At 41.5% G+C, this 23,920-nt stretch overlaps 1 protein-coding gene across 2 annotated transcripts in view; it reads right to left on the reverse strand.

Annotated features, from left to right (window-relative positions):
- Window positions 1–334: 334 nt before the first annotated feature.
- The window catches only part of LOC149145265 (uncharacterized), a 65,808-nt gene continuing 42,222 nt past the window's right edge, over window positions 335–23,920 (reverse strand). For both annotated transcript variants that reach the window (XM_089453263.1, XM_089453264.1), the window contains exons 3-5: window positions 1,232–1,439; window positions 899–1,028; window positions 335–782 (exon numbers count right to left, since the gene is read on the reverse strand). In XM_089453263.1, the coding sequence (XP_089309389.1) occupies window positions 550–782; window positions 899–1,028; window positions 1,232–1,439 (571 nt within the window). In that variant the 3' untranslated portion in view covers window positions 335–549. The remainder of the gene's footprint in view (window positions 783–898; window positions 1,029–1,231; window positions 1,440–23,920) is intronic.

A 23,920-nucleotide genomic window follows, 5' to 3' on the forward strand; every position in this document is an offset into this window, starting at 1 on the left:
ATTCACCCATATCTTGTAGAATGTTGTCAACCATATGAATGCAATGGATGCTTTTTATGTCCATGATAGCCAAAGTGTTCAATAGAACAGAGAGGAAATGACAACCTTTTGATCATCTATACAGATAAAGATAGAATATTTTGCAACTACATATGATAAAAATTGCATGCCCGATTCCATGCTTGCCATCTATGGCATGCACTGAATGCCCAATGTCAAATACAATAGAATTGAAGCCCAGACAGGAATAAGGCCCAAAATGGTAAATAAAACACAGGCAAGATAGATGGACTCGCCTCGAATGCCACAAAAACAGATGAAGAAAAGTTAGCCATAGCCAAATTACCATCAATCCACTGTTAAAGAAATGATGCCAGTTAATTACATAAATCACAAATATCATTTGTAAAGAATACCTATACAAATGAACATATAAATTGGAGATATAATCTACAGAGAAATCTATGCATCAGAACAAAAGATATGATGATCTCCAGTCATCCAAGCGAAACTGTGGTGAGGTCAAAAACTCTTTTTTAAAGAGATCGATCATTTTATCTGCCAGATGCCTTTGGAAGGAGGCTGACGTAGTCTTATGGTCTTTGGCTGGCGTGCAGGTTTCATAGGCTCCTGTAATTGAATGTCAACTTTTACAATATGGTGGTCCGAAGTTCCCCTAGATGAGACCACTTCATATGATCCTGGAACAAAATTGTATGGAGCATTCTGTGACGCTAAAATGTAATCAACACGCGTTCCATACTTGCAAGTTCCTTGCACTTCTGCAATATAAAACGTACTTGCAAAGTAAGAAAAATGGGATGGAAATGGCTTCATTTCCACACTTCAATATACAGCTTATTTCCAATGGCCAAAAACATTAAATATGGCATATTACCTTGACCCCTAGCTAGAATAACAACAGATTCACACTCCCCGGTAAAATGTTTGGCATCAGTATAGCCTCTTGCTTTGAGAAGCTTCATCACATCACCTTTTGGGGTCGGTTTACCTTTATCTTCATTAAACTGCAAGAGAAAACACTTCCATGTTCAATCACTCAGATAAATACTAGCTCAGTGACTGTGTATTACATAGGAAATTTCAAGGCATTTATGCAGTAGTTAAGTTTAGTTATGACTTCTATTGTAGGCTAACAGGAAAAGGCCAATTTCTTTTTAGTTTTCCAATTGCTAGAGCTTTGCTATGGTGTGGATTCCAGAAAGCAAACCTTTACAATATCTTCCCACCGCTCTTGCGAGTAATCAGTTGTGTCAAGAGAGTTCAAGCTTCCCGCCAAAACATGCACAGCATCATCCCTGCTCATCATTGCCATCACCTGCTTCATTCTCCAGTCCTCATTTAAATGGTCAAGGTGAGTGCAATAGAAATTCAGTTCCCCAGTTGTCGGAACATCAACCACTACTTTCAACACATTCCTGGATTGTGTCAAATGCTAATCATTCAGATAGAAACGATGTAACCCCAAAAGCTTATAATATGGATAGATTTGAAAATCTGTTATTATGATTATAAACTGCATACGTATAATGAATGTTCCCGAATTGACTATCTGCACATGTATAATGAGTACCTGCTCCAGATATGATTAACTGATGTTCTGATTATTTTGGAACACAAACTTGTTGGATATACAAGGGTGACCACTCAATACTCCTGTTTCCAGAATGAAAAGACAGTGTCCTTAGAGGAACAGTAAGAACCAGCTCCTAGTTCCATCTAAAAATACTTTTTGGCAAATATGAACAGCAAACAATCTTTTATGCAAGAGTTTCCAAGGTGACTATTTTATATTTTGTTGATTTTTGGTAGCATCGGATGTGTTCTAGCCATAAAAATTGGTGGAGAGGATAAGGCACATGAGATCTCCAAGACCTAGAAATCTTTTGGGGAAATTCCACCGAGATGGAGAGATATTAAAATAATTAATATTTTTAATGAGACACTGAGTCTAAATTTAAGAAAATTAAAATATTAATATGTATTAATATAATATGGATGAGAAAGTTCTAAGAGACGAGGATCAAGCCAGATCTAATCTTAGCTGTTGATTAGGGAATTAATCTCAGTGGTTGAATTGTCACTAGGAAAAGTATGAGAGGAGGCTTGAAAGTCAATTGGAGACACCCCAAGACACCAAGAGAGATCAGTAAGTTCGATTTTTTGTGGTGAGGTTTGCTGAGGAAATCGAACAAGTGATTAGTTGCAGTGAGGGGCAACTCGGAAGGAGGCCGAGGAATACATATCAGAGAGGCAGCAGAGTGCCGGAAGAGGCAGCACAGAGCTTAGGAAGGCTGACGCAGAGGCAGCAAGGGTTGACGCAGAGGCTAAGGAGGCCAGCGCAGAGCACGCAAAGGGCCAAAGGAGCTGACACAGAGTCCATAGAAGCTGTTACGGAGGGCTTCAGAGGCTGCATTGAGGTGATTCAGTGAGACAGATTGAGCATTGATTGGCTGACGCAGAGCCAAAGAGGGTGACACAATCCCTAAGAGGGTGACGCAGTTCTAGAGAGTGCATAGAGAAGCTTTCGCTGCTGAGCACAAGGAATAGTCGGAGTCACAGTGGGATCGTTCATCTGATTGCTAATCAACCAGAATATCTGTCTCCAGATAGAGGTATTGCTGCCAAGGAAATTCTTTGAAGGGTGAGCCATTTCTGGCACCCTAGTTGTATTCAGAATCTGCTTAATAATAAAACCCTCTATATGTTGCACCAGTTTTCCCGCATTGGGTTTTTCCGGGGACGATTGTCCAAAAATAACGATGTCCCTTATGTTGTCTCAGTTTATTTCAGTTGTTGATCTGTATGTTTGCGAAGACTGCAATTGTGTTTATTTCGATGTTTATATTATTGAATAACATGTTAATGTAAATAACAAGTGGGAGATAATAAACTAGATATTGCAGTAGGGGCTTCTGATGTGTTAGATTCAAGAATTTTCACATGGTATTAGAGGGATTGCAGATCAAGAAGGACTGAAGACACCAGCAAGAGAAATCTGAGGATTTGCAGCAGTGAAGCAGTTGTCCCGAGAGACAGCGTTGTTCCAGCGCTGAAGAGGAAACAGGAGGAGTGACGTAGTGCTAAGAGGGTGACACAGAGCCTGCGGCAGCATTCTGAGCCAAGAGGAGAGCCAGCGCAGAGGCAGAGGCGGGGCAGATCAGGACTACGCAGTGCCCATCATCTTTCTCAGCCAGGAAGGATTGACGCTGAGGCCAGGATGAGTTGCTACAACTCTCACTATGATTGCGCAGAGCCTGAAGGGCTCAGATTCTTCAGTTGTTGGGGCTAAGTGAGCTGTGCATATTGAGATTTGAGGAGCTGGTGGGACGATGTTTATGTCTGAGCAGAACAATGTCTAAGGAGACGAAACCAAAGTAGAAGGAAGCACTACCTCGACAGATTTCTTGCCAAGAAATCTAGATCTGAGTTGTAGTGGCAAAAGAGGATTGGAGAGAAGTGATTCGACAATTGGCCAGAGGATTTCCAGGAGGGAAGTCGAGACTCAGAGGGAGTCTAGAAGAGGAGCAAAGATGGCAGTAAACAGATTTAGGGATCAGGACAGATTGGACGGGGCTTCCAATTTTGTCATCTAGAAGGCCAGGATCCCGGCAATCCTGGATAAACATCGCATCAAGGACTATGCCTTAAAAACCGTAGTTGTCCCAGTTGACCCGAATGAAAATGAGAAGTATGAGGAGGCCATGGAAAAGGTGAAATGCATGATCTTAGATGGAGTCAAGGATCATGTCATACCACATATTGCTGAGAAGAACACAGCAAATGAGATGTGGCAGACGCTGACCACCTTATACTAGGGCTCTTCCGTGCAGCGGAAGATGTTATTGGAGAATTAGTTGAGGTCATATCAGATGCAGAAAGGAGAGGAGATATATCACTTCCTCCTCAGGTTGTAAGGAATTCGCAACCAACTTACTTCCATGGGGTCTACACCAGATCTAGAGTTTATGGTTAGGACTGCTCTGAATGCAGTCTCCGAGGACTGCGAGATGTTTCTCCAAAGCATTTTGGGCAGAGTAACTCTGCCCAGTTGGAAGGAGATGTGGGCAGCTCTTCGACAGGAAGAGATCAGGAAGTTGACCAAGGCGGGGAGTAGCGGTAAGGGAGTTCGAGTCAAGAAAGAGGAGGAGGGGGATGCGGTTCTAACATCTGCGGGATAGCAGGGGGCTCAGAATAGGAAGAAGAAGGGCATCTCCAAGGTCAAGTGCTTCAATTGTGGGGAGCTGGGACATTATGCATCTCAATGCCCCAGGAAGAAAGGCAAGGGAGAAGCTTCCGATTCAAAGGCAGCTCCGGCTAAGGCGGAGAAGGATGTCGAGACCGATGATGATTGTGCCATGAGTGCTCATGCACCTCTAGAGAAGAGGTGGGGTGACATTGAGTTGTAGTCTGGAGGACTACATGAGGGGACAGGATCCTTGAGGTGCCCAAACTCTTGGATCACATCCGGCTATGGGAGCCCTTAACGACAGTAGCATGATGACAGGTGTTGGGTGGAGCAAAGTGTGGTGGAGCGACAAGGTAGGGCTAGAAGGCAGAAGTCTGTAGCAGCGCAACAGAGGTTGCAGCAGTGCAAGAGGCACAGAGGTGTTTGCAGCAGTGCAACAGAGGTTGCAATAGTGCAAGAGGCATAGAGGTGTTTCCAACCGCGCAGTGGCTGCAGAGGTAGTTTCAGCATCAAGAGGGTTCTAGACTAACCGAGATGTCAGTAGATTGGGGAAGTTAGTTACCTACTTCTCAGTAACTGAGTTGCAGTGCAGCAGTTAGCCGTGGCAGTGCTATGGGCAGCATGATGCAACATGTTGAGAGGGAGCTGCAGTACAGATGTAGCAGTGGCAGTGGCAGTGTCATGGGCAGCAGTACAGGAAACAACAATGCATGGGATGTGTGGCAGCAGGCCAAGCATCAACACAGGTACTGCTGTGGAGGATCAGTGTGATGTTTCTATGATAAAGCATTACTAGAGCACATTCCTCACTAAGAGGGAGTGTTGATTTTTGGTAGCATCGGGTGTGCTCTAGCCATGAAAATTAGTGGAGAGGCTAAGGAACATGAGATCTTCAAGACCCAGAAATCGTTTGGGGAAATTCCACTAGGATGGAGAGATATTAAAATAATTAATATTTTTAATGAGACCCTAAGTCTAAACTTAGGAAAATTAAAATATTAATGTGTATTAATATAATATGGGTGAGAAAGTTCTAAGAGATGAGGATCAAGCCAGATCTAATCTTAGCCATTGATTAGGGACTTAATCTCGGTCGTTGAATCGTCAACAGGAAAAGTATAAGAGGAGGATTGACGTCAGTTGGAGACACACCAAGATACCAAGAGAGATCACTCAGTTTGATTTTCTAGGGCAAAGTTTGCTGAGGAAATTGAACAAGTGATCAGTGGCAGTGAGGGGCAGCTTGACAGGAGGCCGAGGAATACATATCAGAAAGGCAGCAAAGTGCCAGAAGAGGTAGCGCAGATCTTAGGAAGGCTGACGTAGAGGTAGCAAGGATTGACGCAGAGGCTAAGGAGGTCAGTGCAGAGCATGCAGAGGGCCAAAGGAGCTAACGCAGAGGCCATAGAGGCTGATACAGTTGACGCAGAGGGCTTTAGAGGTTGCGCTGAGGTGATTCAGTGAGACAGACTGAGCGTTGATTGGTTGACGTAGAGCCAGAGAGGGTGATGCAGTCCCTAAGAGGGTGGCGCAGTTCCAGAGAGTGCGTAGAGCAGCGTTCGCTGCCCAGCACAAGGAATAGCCAGAATCACTGTGGGATCGTTCATCTGGTTGCTGATCAGCCGGAATATCCGTCTCCGGATAAAGGTATTGTTGCCAAGGAAATTCTCTGAAGGGTGAGCCATTTCTAGCACCCTAGTTGTATACAGAATCTGCTTACTAATAAAACCCTCTATATGCTGCACCGGTTTTCCCGCATTGGGTTTTTCCAGGGACGGTTGTCCAAAAATATCGGTGTCCCTTGTGTTGTCTCAATTTATTTCAGTTGCTAATCTGTATGTTTGTGAAGGCTGCAATTGTGCTTATTTCGATGTTTATATTATTAAATAACTTGTTAATGTAAATACCAAGTAGGAGATAATAAACCAAATATTGCAGTAGGGGTTTCTGACGTGTTAGATTCAGGAATTTTCACATATTTGACAAGAGCCCAAACATATGATTGATTCCATTTTAATTGTGACCTTGCTAATTGGGAGGAAAAAGTGAGGTTGTGGATATGCTATTCATTAATATTTGAAAAATAAATAGAATATTGTGGCACAGACCCCAACAGTTTCTGTGATATAAAAGGGAACTGCATAACTATCCTTCTGCATGCATTCCCAGCCATTGTCAATTCTTCTTAATAAAGGTTTGGAAGGCTGAAATACGTATGCCTTACCCTCTAGGAAGAATCATGAGACATGATAATGGAGGATGACTTTGAACGAGTGTCAAATAATATCAATTCAAAAGATTGTTAATTCTACATTAGATTGAAGATAGTTGCAACATGGCCACATCTCTTTATTCTCTTTATGGATATCTGAAATTGTTTGATCTTCTCAGTTTACCAACATTTTTCCATCCCCCATGAACTGTGCAAATGGGTTGTATGCTGAGGCTTGCAAGTCTCTTGTATATGACTATAGGCCAATACATACATTCATATAAAGCTCTCAGGATGTTTTAGAAAGATTGTTCTATTTGGAGCTGGGATACAAAATTTATTCCAGTTCAGTGGAAATAGTTTTGTGACCCATTTTCACACATCTCTACCCCATTGGCCTCAATATATTTGACCAACATTCCTGTTTCTCTATCAAACCCATCTACCGTACTTTTGAAAAAATCCATTAGGATTCTAACCACATCAATACATTGCTAAAGAAGCAAGATGCTATCAACATCTTTTCACTTTGGAAAAGTGGAAGATGAGAAAGTGCAAGATGTGTTTTCCTTAGAAACAGGCTTCATTCTGAGCAGATCTATCTATCTATATATAGCCCCAATGGTTAGCTCAAACAATCATAAGACAAAAGCGGGATCTCTCACCCAACATTGGGGAGGTAACAAGTTCAACTCTCTTGATCTCCTCAAGGCAAGGTGCTTGGAAATTAGATATTGATAATTTACCCTGGCTACCACCCATTGACAGCGGTGAAGTCTCTGTAGGTTTCTTGTGCGCATATATATCTATATATATATATATATAACTTGTCTCTCCTTAAAGTGCAACGTTTGCATTTTCATTTCTCCTTTTGACACTTTACTCCAAACTGAGAACCATTTCCTTTTTTGTAAACTATGAGGAAGAGTACAGGAGCTTAAAACCACTAAACACATTTTCATAGAGAAAAAGGAGTTTTAATATAATTTTACAAGAATTGCATCAAATAGATGATCAACTCTTTTGACATTACCTATACTTATCTACAAACAAAAAAATTCTTGAAAGTGTTGAGAAATCTAGGGCATGAATAGTTAAAAGATTTCTCTGCTTGATAATTGCTTGTGATATACTTTTACTTCTTAGCTTAAATTCTTTTCTTCATTATGTTATTATTGTGTTCTTTTCATCAAGAAATTTACCAATATGCTCAATAAAAGACAAGTGACACAGTCTGTAGGATTGTTAGCCAGGGCCAAAACCTCTCACTTCCTGAGAGGAAAACCCGATCAAAATTCTTCTTCTAGATCTTCAATTGATGAGTACCAAGACCATGACAAAGACCTTTGACTCTAGTATCCTCCCAAGAACATTGTCACTAACCTTGATGCTCTGCCTCTTCCATTTCTCGACTTTCTTCTTGATCTTTGAACTGCTCTCCTCGGCTCCTTCTAGAGAAACTCGGTCTCTATCCTTCACATTGTTTATTGTTGAGTTCTCCTAGAGAATCTCAGCCTCTATGATCTCACTAGCTTCCTCTAGAGAATCTCAATCTCTAGTCTGTGAAAATTTATGAATAGAAATCCAACTGCGGTGACTGATATTATTTCTTCTACTTATTAATTCATAAATAAGTTATTCACATTGTTTCTACAACAAATATCAAAATAAATTCAAATGTAGCCTTCACAATTAAAATATTGCGGAAAGTAAATGCAAGGAAAAATACTAGCACAAGTATAATCACAATCACACAGTTATTTTTGGGCAATTGTCCCCGGAAAAACCCTATGTGGGAAAACTGGTGCAGCAGATGAGAGTTTCTTTATTGATCTTCAGCAAAAATCTCTTGTACAAGATACAACCAATAGAATAGAAGAGGAATTTCTGTGAGAAATTTTACAGACAATATTCCCACGCTTCGCAGCGAGATTCTAACTCTGGAGAGGACCTGCTACCCCCTCTGCGTCTCACTGCATTAGCTTCTGCGTAGGGACTACGCAATCCCAACGTCACAGCCTCTGTGTTGTCCCTCCTCTGCTCTGCGTCTTCTTTCTGCTCCTGCACTCCTAATTGATGTTGATGCTCTCTCTCCTTCTCACCTACAACTCTCCCTCTAATTCGATTTCCTCTTGCCGAACTTCGACCAATGAGAAAATCAATCTTACTTGGGTAATTGAGTATCTGCCCGATGTGTTTTCCAAATGCCCATTGAAGTCCTTATAATCCTCTAGTTGAGTAATCAACGGCCAAAATTAGATTCTAATCAATGGCTCTGATCTGACTTGATCCTCATCTTCTTCTAGAAGTTTCACCCTTAGTGTAATTAATACCCTTTAATTATTTTAATTTCCTAAGTTTAGACTTAGGCACCCATTAAAAATAATTAATTATTTTAATAAAACTGTGTCCGGATGGAATTTCCCACAACAATTTCTTGGTATTGTGGAATACATGTGTCCTAGCCTCCTTGCAAATTTTGAGACTTAGAGCACATCCGATGCTACCATAAATCAACACTCCCTCTTAGTGAGGAATGTGCTCTAGTAATGCAACCTGCTGAAGCATCACTCTGATTTTGTGACATCTCCCTCTGTGTTGTTGATGTCTAACACAACTGTCCATCAACTACTGCACAAATGTTGCATTTGTACTGTTGTTGGCCCTGCCACCGCCAACACTGCATCTGTACTGCAACTCCCTCTCATTTCCTACCACTGCAACTGACAAACCACCTATTTCTGCTACTGAAATGGATTCTTTACCATACCCATATGCCCCTTGAACTGGATGAACTTAGCTCTTCCTAGAGCTTTTGTGAGTACGTTTGCTACCTAATTTCTTGTGGAGACAATCCACAACTGTACTACTCCACGCTAAACACAGTCTCTAATAAAGTGACATTTGATATCAATGTGTTTTGATCGATCATGAAATACTGGATTCTCAAAGAGTTTAATACAACTCTGATTATCGCATAAAATACTAGTCGCTTCCATCCTCTTCCTGAACAAACTCACGAGAAGTTTTCTTAGCCATATAGCTTTGCACGTAGTTGTCCTGGCTGCCATATATTCTGCTTTTTTTGAGCTCAAAGCTACCGACTTCTACTTCCTGTTGCACCAAGAGATCATTCCTGATCCAATGTTGGAACAATACCCGGTGGTACTTTTCCGGTCTACTGAACTACCTACCCAATCTGCATCTGTGAATCCACTCAATCTGACGTCATCTCCTCCAGTGTATTTCAACCCATATCTGACTGTTCCATGCACATATCTAAGAATGTGCTTAGTTGCTGCCCAATGCACCCTTTTCGGTTCCACCATGATATGACTAAGGGTGTTAACAGCGAAGAAAATATCTGGCCTAGTGTTGACCAGATACATGAGCAACCCAATGAGCTGTCTGTATAAGGTGGGGTCCACCTCCTTGTCTCCTGATGCATCTATTTTCTTCCAGTTGGTGATCATGGGTGTAGCCATGGGTCGACAATCCTGCATTCTGAATCTCTTCAAAATCTTTGTTGCATATCTACCTTGCCTAAGGAAGATCTCCCCATTCTTCTGCCAAACTTCCAACCCTAGAAAATAATGCATGAACCCCATATCCTTCATGTTGAATTATGCTTCAAGATTCTTCTTGCAGTCCTTTAAGAGCCTAGATGACCTAATTAGAAGCAAGTTATCCACATATAATACCAAAAAAAGTGGCTCATTCTCCACCATTAGATAGTAGAGATTGGGATCAGCGTCACTCTTGACAAATCCCAACTACTGCAAGTAACTATCAATTCGAACATACCATGCTCTGGGTGTTTGCTTGAGCCCATGCAAGGATTTCTTTAACCTGCAAACATGAGTTCTCTTTTCATGAGTTTTGAAGCCTTCTGGTTGTTCTATATACACCTCTTCTTTTATCACCCCGTTCAAAAATGTAGTCTTGACATGCATCTGGTGAATCTCCCATACCATTTGAGCTGCTAGGGATATAACAGATCTGATAGAGGTATATCTAGCTACTGGGGCGAAGGTCTCCTCATAGTCTATTCCTTCCTTTGGTGCATACCACTTTGCCATGAACCTAGCCTTGTACTTCTCTATACTACCATCTGCAACGTACTTGATCTTGTAGATCCACCTTGATCCTACAACTGATCTATCCCCTGGTCTAAGTACCACTTCCCAGGCATCACTCGTCATGATAGAACTATTCTCTTCTACTATGGCATCCACCCAAACTTGGTGTTGTATGGCTTCCTGAAAGCTAGAGGGTTCTTCAACCTGTGCTACCAAGGGTTGGTACCTGTCAAGCTATCTATGCTGCCTCTTCTCAATTCTAGGAGCTCCGACAAACTCCTCTGCGTCCCTCATCGTCTGTCGTACTTCCCTATTGGTTCTACCTATGAAAAATTGATTACCCGAATCACCACTGCAGCAACTGATTAAGCTTCTTCTATTTGTTAATTATTGAACAAATTATTTACTGTTTCCTATAGTAAACATCGAAACTAATACACTGTCGTCTTCACCAATTAAATTATAATCGGAAACAATAAACTGAGCAAGAAAGAAATACACAACACATTACACTGTTATTTTTGGACAAACGTCCCCGGAAAAAACCCAATGTGGGAAAACCAGTGGAACAACTGATGGTTTTATTATTAAGCAGAAGTTTTTGAATACAATCTATGGATGCCTTGGTGGCTATCCAGTACAGATAATATCACTGATAAAAGAATAGTGAAATTACCTCACACTATTACAGGAAATCCCCATTGATCCAACCACAAAATGGCTTGCCCCTTACTGCCTCTGCGCTGCCACTACGTCAGCCCAACGTCATAGAGTCTAGGGACAATGTCACTCCCTTTGTTGATTGATTTGCCTCCTAGGAACTTCAATTTACACCTCCCGATCTCACACCCTAGCTTTCGGCTTCAGAAATTGGTTCCTCCAGCAAAAATACAGACCTCCTCAAGGCTCTGCGTTGCCTCTGCGTCAGTCTACGCTGGCCAGCTTAGCCTCTGCGCTGCCTCTCCCAGATCTCTCTCTGTGTCCTCTGCTAAGTATTCCCAGATCAGGAGAAATCTCCAACTGAATCTATCCCTGCCCCTCACTGCAAAATATCAATTTGAATTCTCTCCCTGACAACTGCTGTGCTTCAGAAATTCGATCTTTTGATCTTCACTCGATGTGTGTTCTCCAAGTGCCCATTGATTTCCTTCTTATAATCCTCCAATTGAGAACCAATGACCTAGATTAGATTCTAATCAATGGCTCAGATCATTTGGACTCGATCTTCGTGTCCTTCTAGAAGTTTCACCCACAGTGCGATTAATACCCTTTAATTATTTTAATTCCCTAAGTTTAGACTTAGGAACCCATTAAAAATAATTAATTATTTTAATAAAACTGATTTTGGGTGGAATTTCCCAAAACGATTTCTGGGTATTGGAGAATGCATGTGTCCTAGCCTCCTACAAATTTTGAGGCTAAGAGCACACCCAATGCTACCAGAAATCAACACTCCCTCTTAGCGAGGAATGTGCTCTAGTAATGCAACCTACTAAAGCATCACTTTGATTCTATGACATCTCGCTCTGTGTTGTTGATGTCTGACACCACTATTCATCAACTACTGCACAAATGTTGCATCTGTACTGTTGTTGGCCCTGCACCCGCCAACACTGCATCTGTACTGCAACTCCCTCTCAAATTCTGCATCTGTGTTGCTACTGCCACTGCCAATATCGCATCTGCACTACAACCTTCTCCAACTATTGCTACTACTGCATCAACAACGGAAAAACACCCAAAATTATTGAACTGGTGTTCAGCATGATGCATCTTGTTGATGGAGTTCTAACTGCTGCAAGTCTCTACGCTGACCCTCTGAAGCCTCTGTGTTGCTGCTGACCTCTGCTCTGTGCCAAATGCATTGCTGCCAACTCTAGCTTTGCGCTGCTCAATCTCTGCAACTTTCACTTTGACACTCCTCTGCACCAACTGACACTGATTCATCATGTTCAGAGTTGCGGGGGAGCGCTCCCCCCCCTCGCTCCCGCTCCCAATCCGCGCTCCGGGTGGGAGCGGCTCGGGAGCGGGTCGGGAGCGTGCCCCTGATAAAAAAATTTCCACTCCCTGCCAAAATTGGGAGTGATATCGGGAGCGTCACTCCCGGTGCGAAAATTACAACTCGGGAGCGATCGCTCCAGGAATGATTCGGCCGACGACGAGAGCGATCTGGCGGAGAAATAAAAAATAAATAAAATAAAATCGCGGACGCCAAAAAAAAATCAAATTTAAAAAAAAAAATTGTGTTTTAAAAACACAATGGGGCCAAAAATATTTCATTATCACTTGAATGAGAGCAAAGCAAAGGAGCGAGGAGAAGCAAGGAGCAAGCGTGCAAAGAGGTAAGTAACTTCGTAATTTAGTTAGTTTAGTTAGGTAGTAATTTAGTTAGTTTAATTTAGTTTATTTAGTTTATTACCTATATTTAGTAAAAAAATCATAAATCTAAATTAAATTAATTTGCAGATTCAAAAGCCTACAAATATCAAACATCATGGACCTGGCTATATTTCTTGGCATTTTCCTCTTCTTGGTCCCTTTTATGGTTATTATGGTGCTAGGGAGTAGGAAACGGAGGGGCCAAAATGAAGAGGGGGATGAAGAAGCTGGAGAAAGTGGATTTGATGAAAACCCTGGTGAGGTGGCGCTGGAGGAGGGTGAACATGACTCTCAAAAAGCTAAACAAGACCAAACCCCATTGTGGAAATATGTTAACAAGCCTGAAGCAGGGAGAGGGGGTGGAACCACTAAATTTCATTTCCCCCATTGCAAAAATGATTACATAGGTTCATACACTCGTGCCAGAAAACACCTCTGCAGGAAAAGGCCATGGGATGGAGACAAACAAATAGGAATCAAAACTTGTCTAGCGGTGTCAGCAGCGGATAGAGCCAAATACATAAGGGAAGAGGAGGAAACCCAATACAAATCAAAAAAATCAAGGTGTTTCTTTGAACCAAGCTCACAATCACAAGCACAAAGAACTCCTTTAGCATCCTCCCAAGGCAGTGGATATGGAGGCACAGGGTCATCAGCTTTAAGGTGTAGAACCATATCAGATTTCCTTGATGAGGGGTGTAGGAATGATGTGGATTCAAAGGTTTACAGGTTTCTCTATGCATGTGGGGTACCATTCAATGTTCTTTGCTCACCTTATTGGCACGAAATGGTTTCTGCCATAAATGATGCCCCTAAAGGATACAAGAGCCCTGGGTATGACAAGGCAAGAACCATTGGACTTGATCAAGCAAAAATATCACATTCTTTGAATAAAATGACAAGTTCTTGGACTGACCATGGGGTGTCCATTGTATCTGATGGATGGACAAATGTAAAAGGCAAGCCATTGATAAGTTTTCTTGTTGTATCTGTTAGTGGTGCCATCTTTCTAACTGCACATGATTACTCATTCAAGTTCAGGACTGCCATCAACATTGCAGAAGCATTACTTGAAACAATTGATCGTATTGGGCCATACTCATCACCCACACTGTGAAATCCCCCTCTCCCCCTCCATCCCCCTTGGTACCCTCTCATCCCTATAACCTTCGTTCACGAACTCCCCTTGGGGACTCTCAACCATACACTGGCCTTGGTTTGACTCTACCTGCATCCTCTGCTAAACTAGTTAGAGGGCGCAAATCATACCTCACTTATGCCATCCTCTGCGCAGGGGCAGAGGTGATCTCGGGCAGAAAATCTTCTTTAGATCGGGTTCTTAGAGCAAAGCAAACACTAGCCCTTCGCAGACTCTTCACAGCGGAACCGGTTGACTTAATCCTCATTCAAGAAACCCTAGGGGAAGCACATCATGTTTCTAAGATTCTACAGGCTATTTTCCCTGGGTGGATTTTCACTGCACTAGATGCCATGGGACGCTCTGGTGGTTTGTCCATGGGATACAATCCCCATACCATTAAACCCATTTCGACCTAGGGAGGAAAGGGTTACATGGGCATTGACTCTTTCTCAGCCGAATTTGGAATGGAATTCAAAGTCATGAATGTTTATGGGTTGTGCCAAGGAAGGGAGGCCTTCTGGAACCACCACCTTAATCTATCCTTGTCCTCTACTGACAACTTCATATTGGGACGGGATCTTAACTTTTCTATAGGATTTAGTGAGTCTTGAGGCTCATCAGCTCATATCGATCCACTCTCAAAAACTATGGAAAATCTTCTTGACCAGGCCCAACTCACTGATGTCCCAATGATAAAGCCCCTGCCTACTTGGAGGAATAGAAGGGTTGGGGAGGCCGCCCTCGCCAGGAGACTTGACCTGTTTGTCATCAAGAATCAGTTGTTGCAGCGTTTATCCCATTATAGGTAGTGGGTTGGGTCAGGAGGCATATCTGACCATTCACCTATCTACCTAGAAGTATCTGGTCCTCCAAACAAACCTCGAGCCCCCTTCAAGTTCAACTCTGTATGGCTACAGGATCCCTCATACATTGAGCTGGTCACTAATCATTGGGCACAAAACCCACCCTCTCAGTATCATACATGGGCTGAAGGCTTTTGTCAAAACCTTCTACAGCTCAAGAAGCTCACTATTAAGTGGGCCAAAGAAAAACATCAGAAGGATAACCATATACTCTCATCTGTGGAAGCTGCCCTAGTGGACCTTACCGATGACAACAATAGGGGATTTATGAGTGCTGAAGACAAATCCTATCTGATTGAACTGGAAAACAAAAGAGCAAAGATTTTGAAGGAACAGGAGGAAACATGGAGACTAAAGAGTCGTGCTATCTGGCTCAAAGTAGGGGATGAGAACACTAGGTACTTCCAAAACTTTGCCAAAGGAAGAAAAGCATCCAATACCATTTGGCATCTTCCCACTCCTGACGGAGGAACTGCTAAAACTTTTCACTAGCTCTCACAGCTGGGCATATCACACTTCTAACAGCTCTTCAAGGAACCTTCGACTATAATCTGGCTGATATCATCCGTGTAGTAGGGCATTTTCCTAGATTTGTCAACCAGGATACAACAGATGAGATCACTGCACCTATCACTAGAGAAGAACTGGAAGGGACTCTCAAATGGTTCCAGAAAGACAAAAGCCCTGGGCCGGATGGCTGGCCTATTGAATTTTACTTAGCTTTCTTTGAAATCATCGGGAATGATCTTCTCAATGTAGTCGAAGAGTGCAGGACATCTGGGAGAATGTATGAGGCCATCAATACCACTTTCATTGCTCTTATCCCGAAATCAGATTCCCCAATCTCTTTCAATGATTTTCGCCCAATCTCTCTCTGCAATACCATCTACAAAATCATTGCTAAGATCATAGCAAATCGGCTTCGACCCATTCTATCCCATCACATCTCCCCTGAGCAATTTGCTTTCCTCCATAATAGGCAGATTCATGAAGCCATTGGCACAGCCCAGGAAGCCATACACTCTATAAAATCTAAGTCTCTGAAAAGCATAATTCTCAAGATTGATCTCACCAAGGCCTTTGATCGTGTAAGCTGGCTCTTCATCAAGATGATTCTTATCCACTTAGGATTTCCTAATGATTTCATAAACTAGATTATCTGTTGCATAAATACAGCCTCCTACAGCATCCTGATCAATGGCTCGGCAACCCAGTTCTTTCATGCTGACTGAGGGCTGAGACAGGGCTGTCCCCTGTCTCCACTTCTATTCCTTTTAGTGATGGAAGGTCTCAGTAGGCTCATTGCCTCGGCAAAGAGGGAGGGCAGACTTAAAGGCCTGAGAATGAATGATCTCTACCACCTCACACACCTGCTCTTTGTAGATGATGTCTTGATATTCCTAGATGGCAGCATTAGGGACTCGGCCACCTTCCATGAGATTCTCATCCTCTTTGAAAAAGCCACTGGAATGATCATGAATCAAACCAAATCTACGATCACCCTGACTCATACTACCCCTCAAGAAGTCAGAGCAGCACATATGTACTTTCATTACACCCCCCACAACCTCTCGGATGGGCTTAAATACTTGGGTTTTCGGATAAAACCCAACAACTATAGGATTGCTGACTAGATCTGGTTAGTGATCAAGCTGGAGAAGAGGTTAAAAAGCTGGAATCATATAATGCTCTCTAGAACAGGGAGACTTGTCCTGATCAAATTTGTTCTAGAAACCACCCCGATATACTGGATGTCCCTTGCCTGGATCCCACGAGGAATCCTCAGTTGTATACAACAGAGATGCAACCAATATCTGTGGAATGGACATAAGGAAGGTAAAATATTTGCCTGGGTAAGCTGGAAGAACATCGCCCTCCCAAAGAAATGGGGGGGTGGGGGTTAAAAGATCTGCCTTATTTTGCCCAAGCACTTGCAGCAAAGATGAGCTGGTCTCTTCTCACTGCTAACAACCTTTGGACGACAGTGACATATCATAAATACATTTGGCCTCAACAGATCCTGGACTGGGTTCGTCAACATGACTAGCCAAGTGGGGGAATATCCATTGTTTGGAAATCTATATTACAGACAATGCCTTTCATCAGAGCAGAATTGGCATGGCGCATAAACAATGGCTCCTCTGTGAGAATTGGTATCGATCCTTGGATAGGTGGGGGTAACCGATACCTTCTTCCACCAGACCTCCTACAATATCTTAATCATAGGGAGGTCAAGACGATCACCCAAATTGTTGATCAAGACCACAGATCCATCCTTAGACTGCACTGGCGAACAGCTCATGAATTGAATATTCCTGCACAGTGGCAGCACTCTTGGGATTCATTTATTGGGGCTCTATCCGAAGCGCATATAATCCTCAATCATGATCCTGATGTCTTAGTTTGGACCCCTGTTGATCATGGGAATTACAATCCAAAACTCGGATATCTGCATCTACTACAGCCCCGAAAGCCCAACCACACTAATGATTGGTGGCAACAGCTATGGAGACTAAAAGCTCCCCCTCGAGCCCGCCTATTTATGTGGTGCGTTTTAAGCAACAAAACCCCCACGGGAGAGGCACTTATGCACAGATCCATCTTCGGGCCGAGCTGGTGCATTCTTTGCAAACAGGCAACCGAATCAAATGAGCATCTGTTCTTGTCTTGCTCATCCGTCACACAATTCTGGCAATCAATAACACAACATCTCTCAATGAGAAATGCTTGGCAGGGCCCTACTATTCTGCAAGCTTGGAATAACTGGAACACAACGCACCAGAGGAAAAAAGCACAATGCCTACCACTTATAATCTGCTGGTCCATTTGGCTAGCCCGAAACCGCCATATTTTTAAGAATCAGACCATCTGTTGGCCCCTGCTCATTGCAAAGGCAGTGACAGTCTATCATGACATCCCTGATGAAGAGCCATCACACACCCGTATAATATCGGGACCTGGTAATTTCGAGAAAACCCAGCCATGGGCCTTTCTCGATGGGGCTGCACAACCACAAGGTTGTGGGGGGGTTTCTGCTTATACATCTTGGACCAACATCATTTCAAAGTCAAATTAGGACTGGGGGAAGGAACAAATAACTTCGCTAAGCTTATCACTCTCAGACACTTACTGCATTTTACACTCGCACATAATTGCAATTCCCTTTAGATCTTTGGAGATTCACAAATTATCATAAATTGGTTCAATGCAAAAAACCATTGTCATGCTAAATCTCTTCAAAACATTCTGAATGACGCTCACAATCTCAAAACAAGTTTTAATATGGTCTGCTGTCAACATATACACAGGGAATACAATGAGGATGTTGACAAGCTTTCAAAGGAGGGCTCGCTACTTCCCCGAGGCATGTGGTTAATCAATGAACAACTGGGCACAGAAGTCTATCAATATCATCATAGACCAAGATTACTACAGGGTGGATCGACCATAAGTTATACTAGTATCTCTTCTTGATGTCGTTTTTTGAGTAACTGCATAGACATAACAATATGTATATATTTATATTTCTGATGATAAAAGAGACAAGTGTTTTTGATACTGGAAATGGCAAGGCCATAAATTTTTCTTCAGCAAACTATTGTACAAAGATCTATACTGATCTTACAGATACAACATATGCCACAAGCATCTACTACATGTAATTTTTCTCTCATAATGAAAGATTACGATTTTTTCCTTGGAAAAAAAGTTATGTCTAGGTGGAATTTCCAGAACTGATTTCTGGGTTATGGAGATCTCATGCATTCTAGCCTCTCCACCAAATTTCATGGCTAGAACACATTGGATGCTACCAAAACTAACATATTCAACGCATAGAACATAAGATATACCTAGGAAACCCCAACTCAGGGGAAAACTTGCAAACTATGTGTGTTTTCTATTAGCTCCGCAAATGATAAACACTAGAAATTTATATAGCAAGGGAATACTTCCCTTCTACAACAAACTTCACTCAATAACTAATTTGAACCAAAAGTAAGAAAACCCCTGCGCACTTGTGTTAATCTATGGCTATATAGATTTGCTCTTTTGCGCACAAATATGCACTATACGGCCGCGCAAGTCAACCTTCCTTTGCACACTGTAACTTGCTATACGATCGCGCTGGTTTTGAGCAAGGCTAAGGCTATTCAACCCCTCCCTCCCTACCTCTTGATTGTTGTTCTACTTGTTGACTATTGAAAACCTTAACTTATTTTGTTAAGCCAATCACACACTCTTTGTGCTCTTCGAATTGGCCACTTACTCGCTCTATCTCCTCTTATAATTTCGACCTAAACCCCTCCTTCACTCTCAATGGTTGAGATTAGATCTTGATGAACAGTTGAGATTAAATCATAAGTTAACTTAGGATTTTAAAAATTTTCCTAAAGTCCAACTTTAGGATTAAATAAATTAATATTCTTCTAAAGTTGTAGTCTTATGGGTTCCTTTGGCCTTAGCGCTAGGAAAACAAAACCCTTACTGCTCTACTGCAATCAACATACATGACTATATAGTCTTGTGGGGAGCTTAACCTTGAGGAACTTTAATTCTCCTAACCATAAAGATTGCAAAGAAGAAATTCTGGATGGAATCCTGCCTACTTAGGTGGAGTTGTGTGGGAGCATGTAGAGTGGGGGCATCTGATCTTGGGGTCCCAAAGATTTCGTTTATCTGTTGCATTGTTGATGAGCAACTTGTGGACTAGAGAATCCCTACACATGTCTCAAGAAGAGAGGTCAACCCCCTTGGGGGATGGGGTTGGTGTTGAATTTTCTACAATATACACAGTAGAAACTAATCTGATAATTACTACCTAATAAACTTCATACAATTTATCTTATGCCACTGATATTATTGAGCAATTATACACAAAAGATTTCAACAGCAATGCAATGAAAACAATAAGATCATAAAGAGACAACCACGCACAATAAAGACAACAAATTTTCCTTGGGAAACCCAAACTTGGGAGAAAACCCAACAATTCTTCTTCCAGGAGAAATTAATCTTCAACAAGGTTTACAATTCAAAATTGTCTAGAAATCTATGCCAAAAAACCAAGTCCAAACTTCAATCTCTTCATCCTTTTTCAACTCCCACGTGTGGCTAATATAGAAGAGATATGATTGATTGAGATGAGTGATCAAATGAAGTGTCACATCATCTATATATATACAAGTCGAATGGGTGCATTTACCCCAAGGGACACACCCTTTCATGGTGGGGCCAACTTGTCCCTTTTGAGCCTACATGAAACCCAAAAATAAAATTTATTTTATTTTAATTTCCATAATTTTTCTAAGCCGACTTAGGAGGCCTCTTGGCATGTGGGAATACCTCCTAATGCTACACAAAAATCAACACTCCTTAGCGAGAGAGGTATTCTCCTTGGTTGCAACAAATTTTCCTTTAGCTGGAATTTCTCCTTCCTTAAGAAAAGTTTATGAGCTTGTCATGTTGATGCATGTCTAGAGATAACTACATCTTGGGGTGGGCAATGCAACTCCTCATATGCACGTGATATCCAGGGACATTTACCTCTAGCCGAAGTTCATTATGGATACTTAGGTAAATATATCAGTCTCCTCTGGTCAAAGTCCTTTATGACCTAACCAAGTCCTTCTGGCTTCTCAGGAGAGAATTTGCTTTTGATCATTCACCCTTCTGGTCAAAGTCCTTTATGACCTAGACGAGTCTTTCTTTCTTTTTCGGTGAATTGCATCTATCTCCTCTGGTTGAAGTCCTTTATGACCTAGCCATGTCCTTCTGGCTTCTCAGGAAAAGATCTGTCCAATCCTATAATTTCCTTGGGTCATTCACCTCTGGTCAAAGTCCTTTATGAGTCATGACCTAGCCAAGTCCTTTTGACTTCTAAGGTGTGGGTATCCTATAATTGCCCCTATAATTTCCTTGGGCAATTCACCCTTTTGGTCAAAGTCCTTTATGACCTAGCCAAGTCCTTCTGGCTTCAAAGGTGAATGTATCCATCTCCCCTAGTCAAATTCATCTATGACCTAGCCAAAGTTCTTTATGGATTCAAGAGATGGTCTATCCAATCTTGCAAAGACCTCATCATTCTTTCTTAATGAGGGATACATTCAGCATCATACCAAGCTCATCTTTGAAGTATGTCCATAATCTGCTCTTCTATGGATATGTACTAGAGCTCTATTGCTCCTCTCTACACCATGTCTCAGATGAAGTGGCTCGGCCATGTCCTTTTGATTGTTTCCTCTGTTATGCAAGCAAGTCCTTCTACTATTACTGCTCCCTCTGAAAATTAATCACTTCTTGTTGATTCTATGCTCGAGTCTAAGAATTTGACCATCTGGTGACTAGAGAAAACTATCCTTGTAGTCCACTCCCTCTTAATGGGAGAACCCTCTTGTCACAAACCTTGCTTTGTTCTTCATGATGCTTCTATCTGCTGCCAAAATCATTGCCTTAGCAGCCTTTAAGATGTACGTGCAAACCTCATTTAGGACGCCATGGAAGAAACAATTATAACCAAGAAAAAAATACAAAGACAAGAGGTTCACCAAGGAAAATTAACAATAATCAAGGGAGAAAAGATATGAAGTAATTATCTCTTGATTAAGGAAGAAATTCCTGAGGTTTGTAGGGGATTGTCAACTTCCTCTAGATCCTTGCCTCCTTGCAGGAATCAATGAAGTCCATTTGGAATCTCATCAAGCTTATATTCCTTCATCTTCTTTTGAGGTGGATGCTCATCCTCATCCACATCATTGAAACAAGTCTTCTCAAGTGTTTACAAACCCTAAGTCTTCCAACTCATGCAACACACAAGCATAAATACTCCAAAAATAATACATTAATAAGGACTCCTCAACTTCCTCTAGCTCTGGAGTAACTTCTTTCTGAAGATTTGTAACACTATCTTCCATTTTGCCATTTTGACTCTCCTTAGCAATCAACCCTTCCACAAAATATCAACTCCTCTAGATCTTTGTCTACTTGCTGCTCACAGAGAGACTCCTCCTTTATCCCTCTATAATATACCAGCATGTTTAAGCAACCTTTTGTGTGTTATATAGAACCTAGCTCTCCATAGCTAAAGTTGTTACAGGAGCCAACGTCTCTACCAAAGGGGATAAGAAATGATTCTCTAGTTTCTCAAAGACCCAATCATATATCCAATGAGCAGGCTTTGCATTTAGAAGGCTGAATGAAAGAGTAGCAATCCCATCTGCTACAAGGGACATAGCTCAAACTCAATCAACTTTGGATTCTGTAGTTCTTGCAATACTGATGCTCCAATACCCAACTCTTCAAACCTATATAGGCATAACTCTGCATGACAGTACCACAACGGAGAGAGTGGTGGAAGGTCTGTCTTACAAGTGACACACCATTTTCTTAGGTGCTTCAGCCGTGTTCCTAAGTATGTTAGAAGGCCAACCAGGATGTTTTCTGAATTTGCAACCTTCCCCATATGATCAACCTTTTTTTTTTTTACTTGTAGAAAAAATATAGAAAATTCCTTCACCAATTATGGCTCAAAGACCTAAGGCCCATACTGATAAATTCTAGAAGAGCAGCATTTTCCAATAGCATTCCTTAATCTTTCATCATCTAGTCCATTCATCACCTTTTACATTGAAGCTTCAGCGTGTTGAACCTGATTCAAGCTCCGCTTCACTGAAACTTTGATAGACCGAAAGAAATACACTGAAAACGCTTTTCTTGATAGATGGCCAGATTTTAGCTCAATCATCATAGGACCATCAAGATAGAATCCTGGAGCTTTTGTGACATGGTTAGAAACCATTATCTTCTTTATTTTTATTTTCACTTGAACAATTCCCGAACATGGGTCCACTGAAAAAGAACACCATGGTAATATGCTCTCTATAGTTTGAACAATCCTCTTTACATTTCATCTTGGCAGCTTCAACTAAATTATTCAGGTAGGATACCAACTTTAGATGTTGAGCTTGATCACTTCTAATCCTTTGCTTTTCAGGTTTGCTACTTTGTAATTTTGTAGTACCCAAATATTTGCAGTATTTTGTCAAGTACTCTTTTTAAACTTTTGACAATCAGGCCCAATTCGTTTCCGTTCGAGCTTCTTATTTAGGGCCATAAGAGTTTCATTCAAGCACAATTCCACTGGTTCTTCTGAAGTCATGGCCATGAAAGAAAAATCAAAATACAAGCTATCAGAGCATGCAAAAGGAGGATTGTGAAAACCAGAGGGTATGATCATATTCAAGCTATCTGAGCATGCAAAAGGAGGATTGTGAAAAGCAAAGGGTATGATAATGTGGATGGTGTATCCTCCGATCTCAACTCTGACAAATTCATTAGTGATGTCAATTATTTTCATTCTAATCTTCTCCATGCTGTTCTTGTTTTGAGTCATCCATGCTTTGATTGTTTCCTCCATTTTTAGTTTATTTTAAAATTGGGTAAGAATTTTGAGAAGTGGGTCACTAATAAAGAGATTCAGAATGTCATGAATCCTATAGTGACTGAAAATTTTCAATTATATTGCAGCAACTAGAAATTATTCTTCTAATTAAATATTTGTTAAAATTGGCAACTAGGGCCAAACTCCACATGGGTCATCTTATTTATTACAGTGGATATTTTTCTTGGATTCCTCTCTCCGAGAGGTGTAGGATTGATCTAAAGATCATCCCATTCTGACATGTACAAATGAAGTTATGAGTTTATTTTGATTATGGACAAATTGTCAAGGTCGGCTAGCAAACTCATGTAGGCTTAGAAGCCCAACAGTCACGTCTATTCATCCTCAACGCTTGCCTATAAATACATGATGCGTCATCCTCATTTGGACATCAATCATCTTCACACATCTCTCTCTCCTCATCTGATTGGGTATGGATTACTGGGCAGCTTCTCTCTCCACACGTGCGAAGGAAAAGACCACAATTTTCTATTTTGGACATTGACCAACATTGCCCGAATTTCAAGAAGGGTTTGACCAGTGTTGACCAGCCAAAGTTGACCTGTTTGACTGCGTTTTTGTGAGGGTTATTTCTGTTT

This window comes from Pinus tabuliformis, chromosome X (genome assembly GCF_031772625.1).
Source record: "Pinus tabuliformis cultivar Carrire ecotype Pingquan chromosome X, CPIR1, whole genome shotgun sequence".
In the NCBI taxonomy this organism is placed as follows: domain Eukaryota; kingdom Viridiplantae; phylum Streptophyta; class Pinopsida; order Pinales; family Pinaceae; genus Pinus; species Pinus tabuliformis.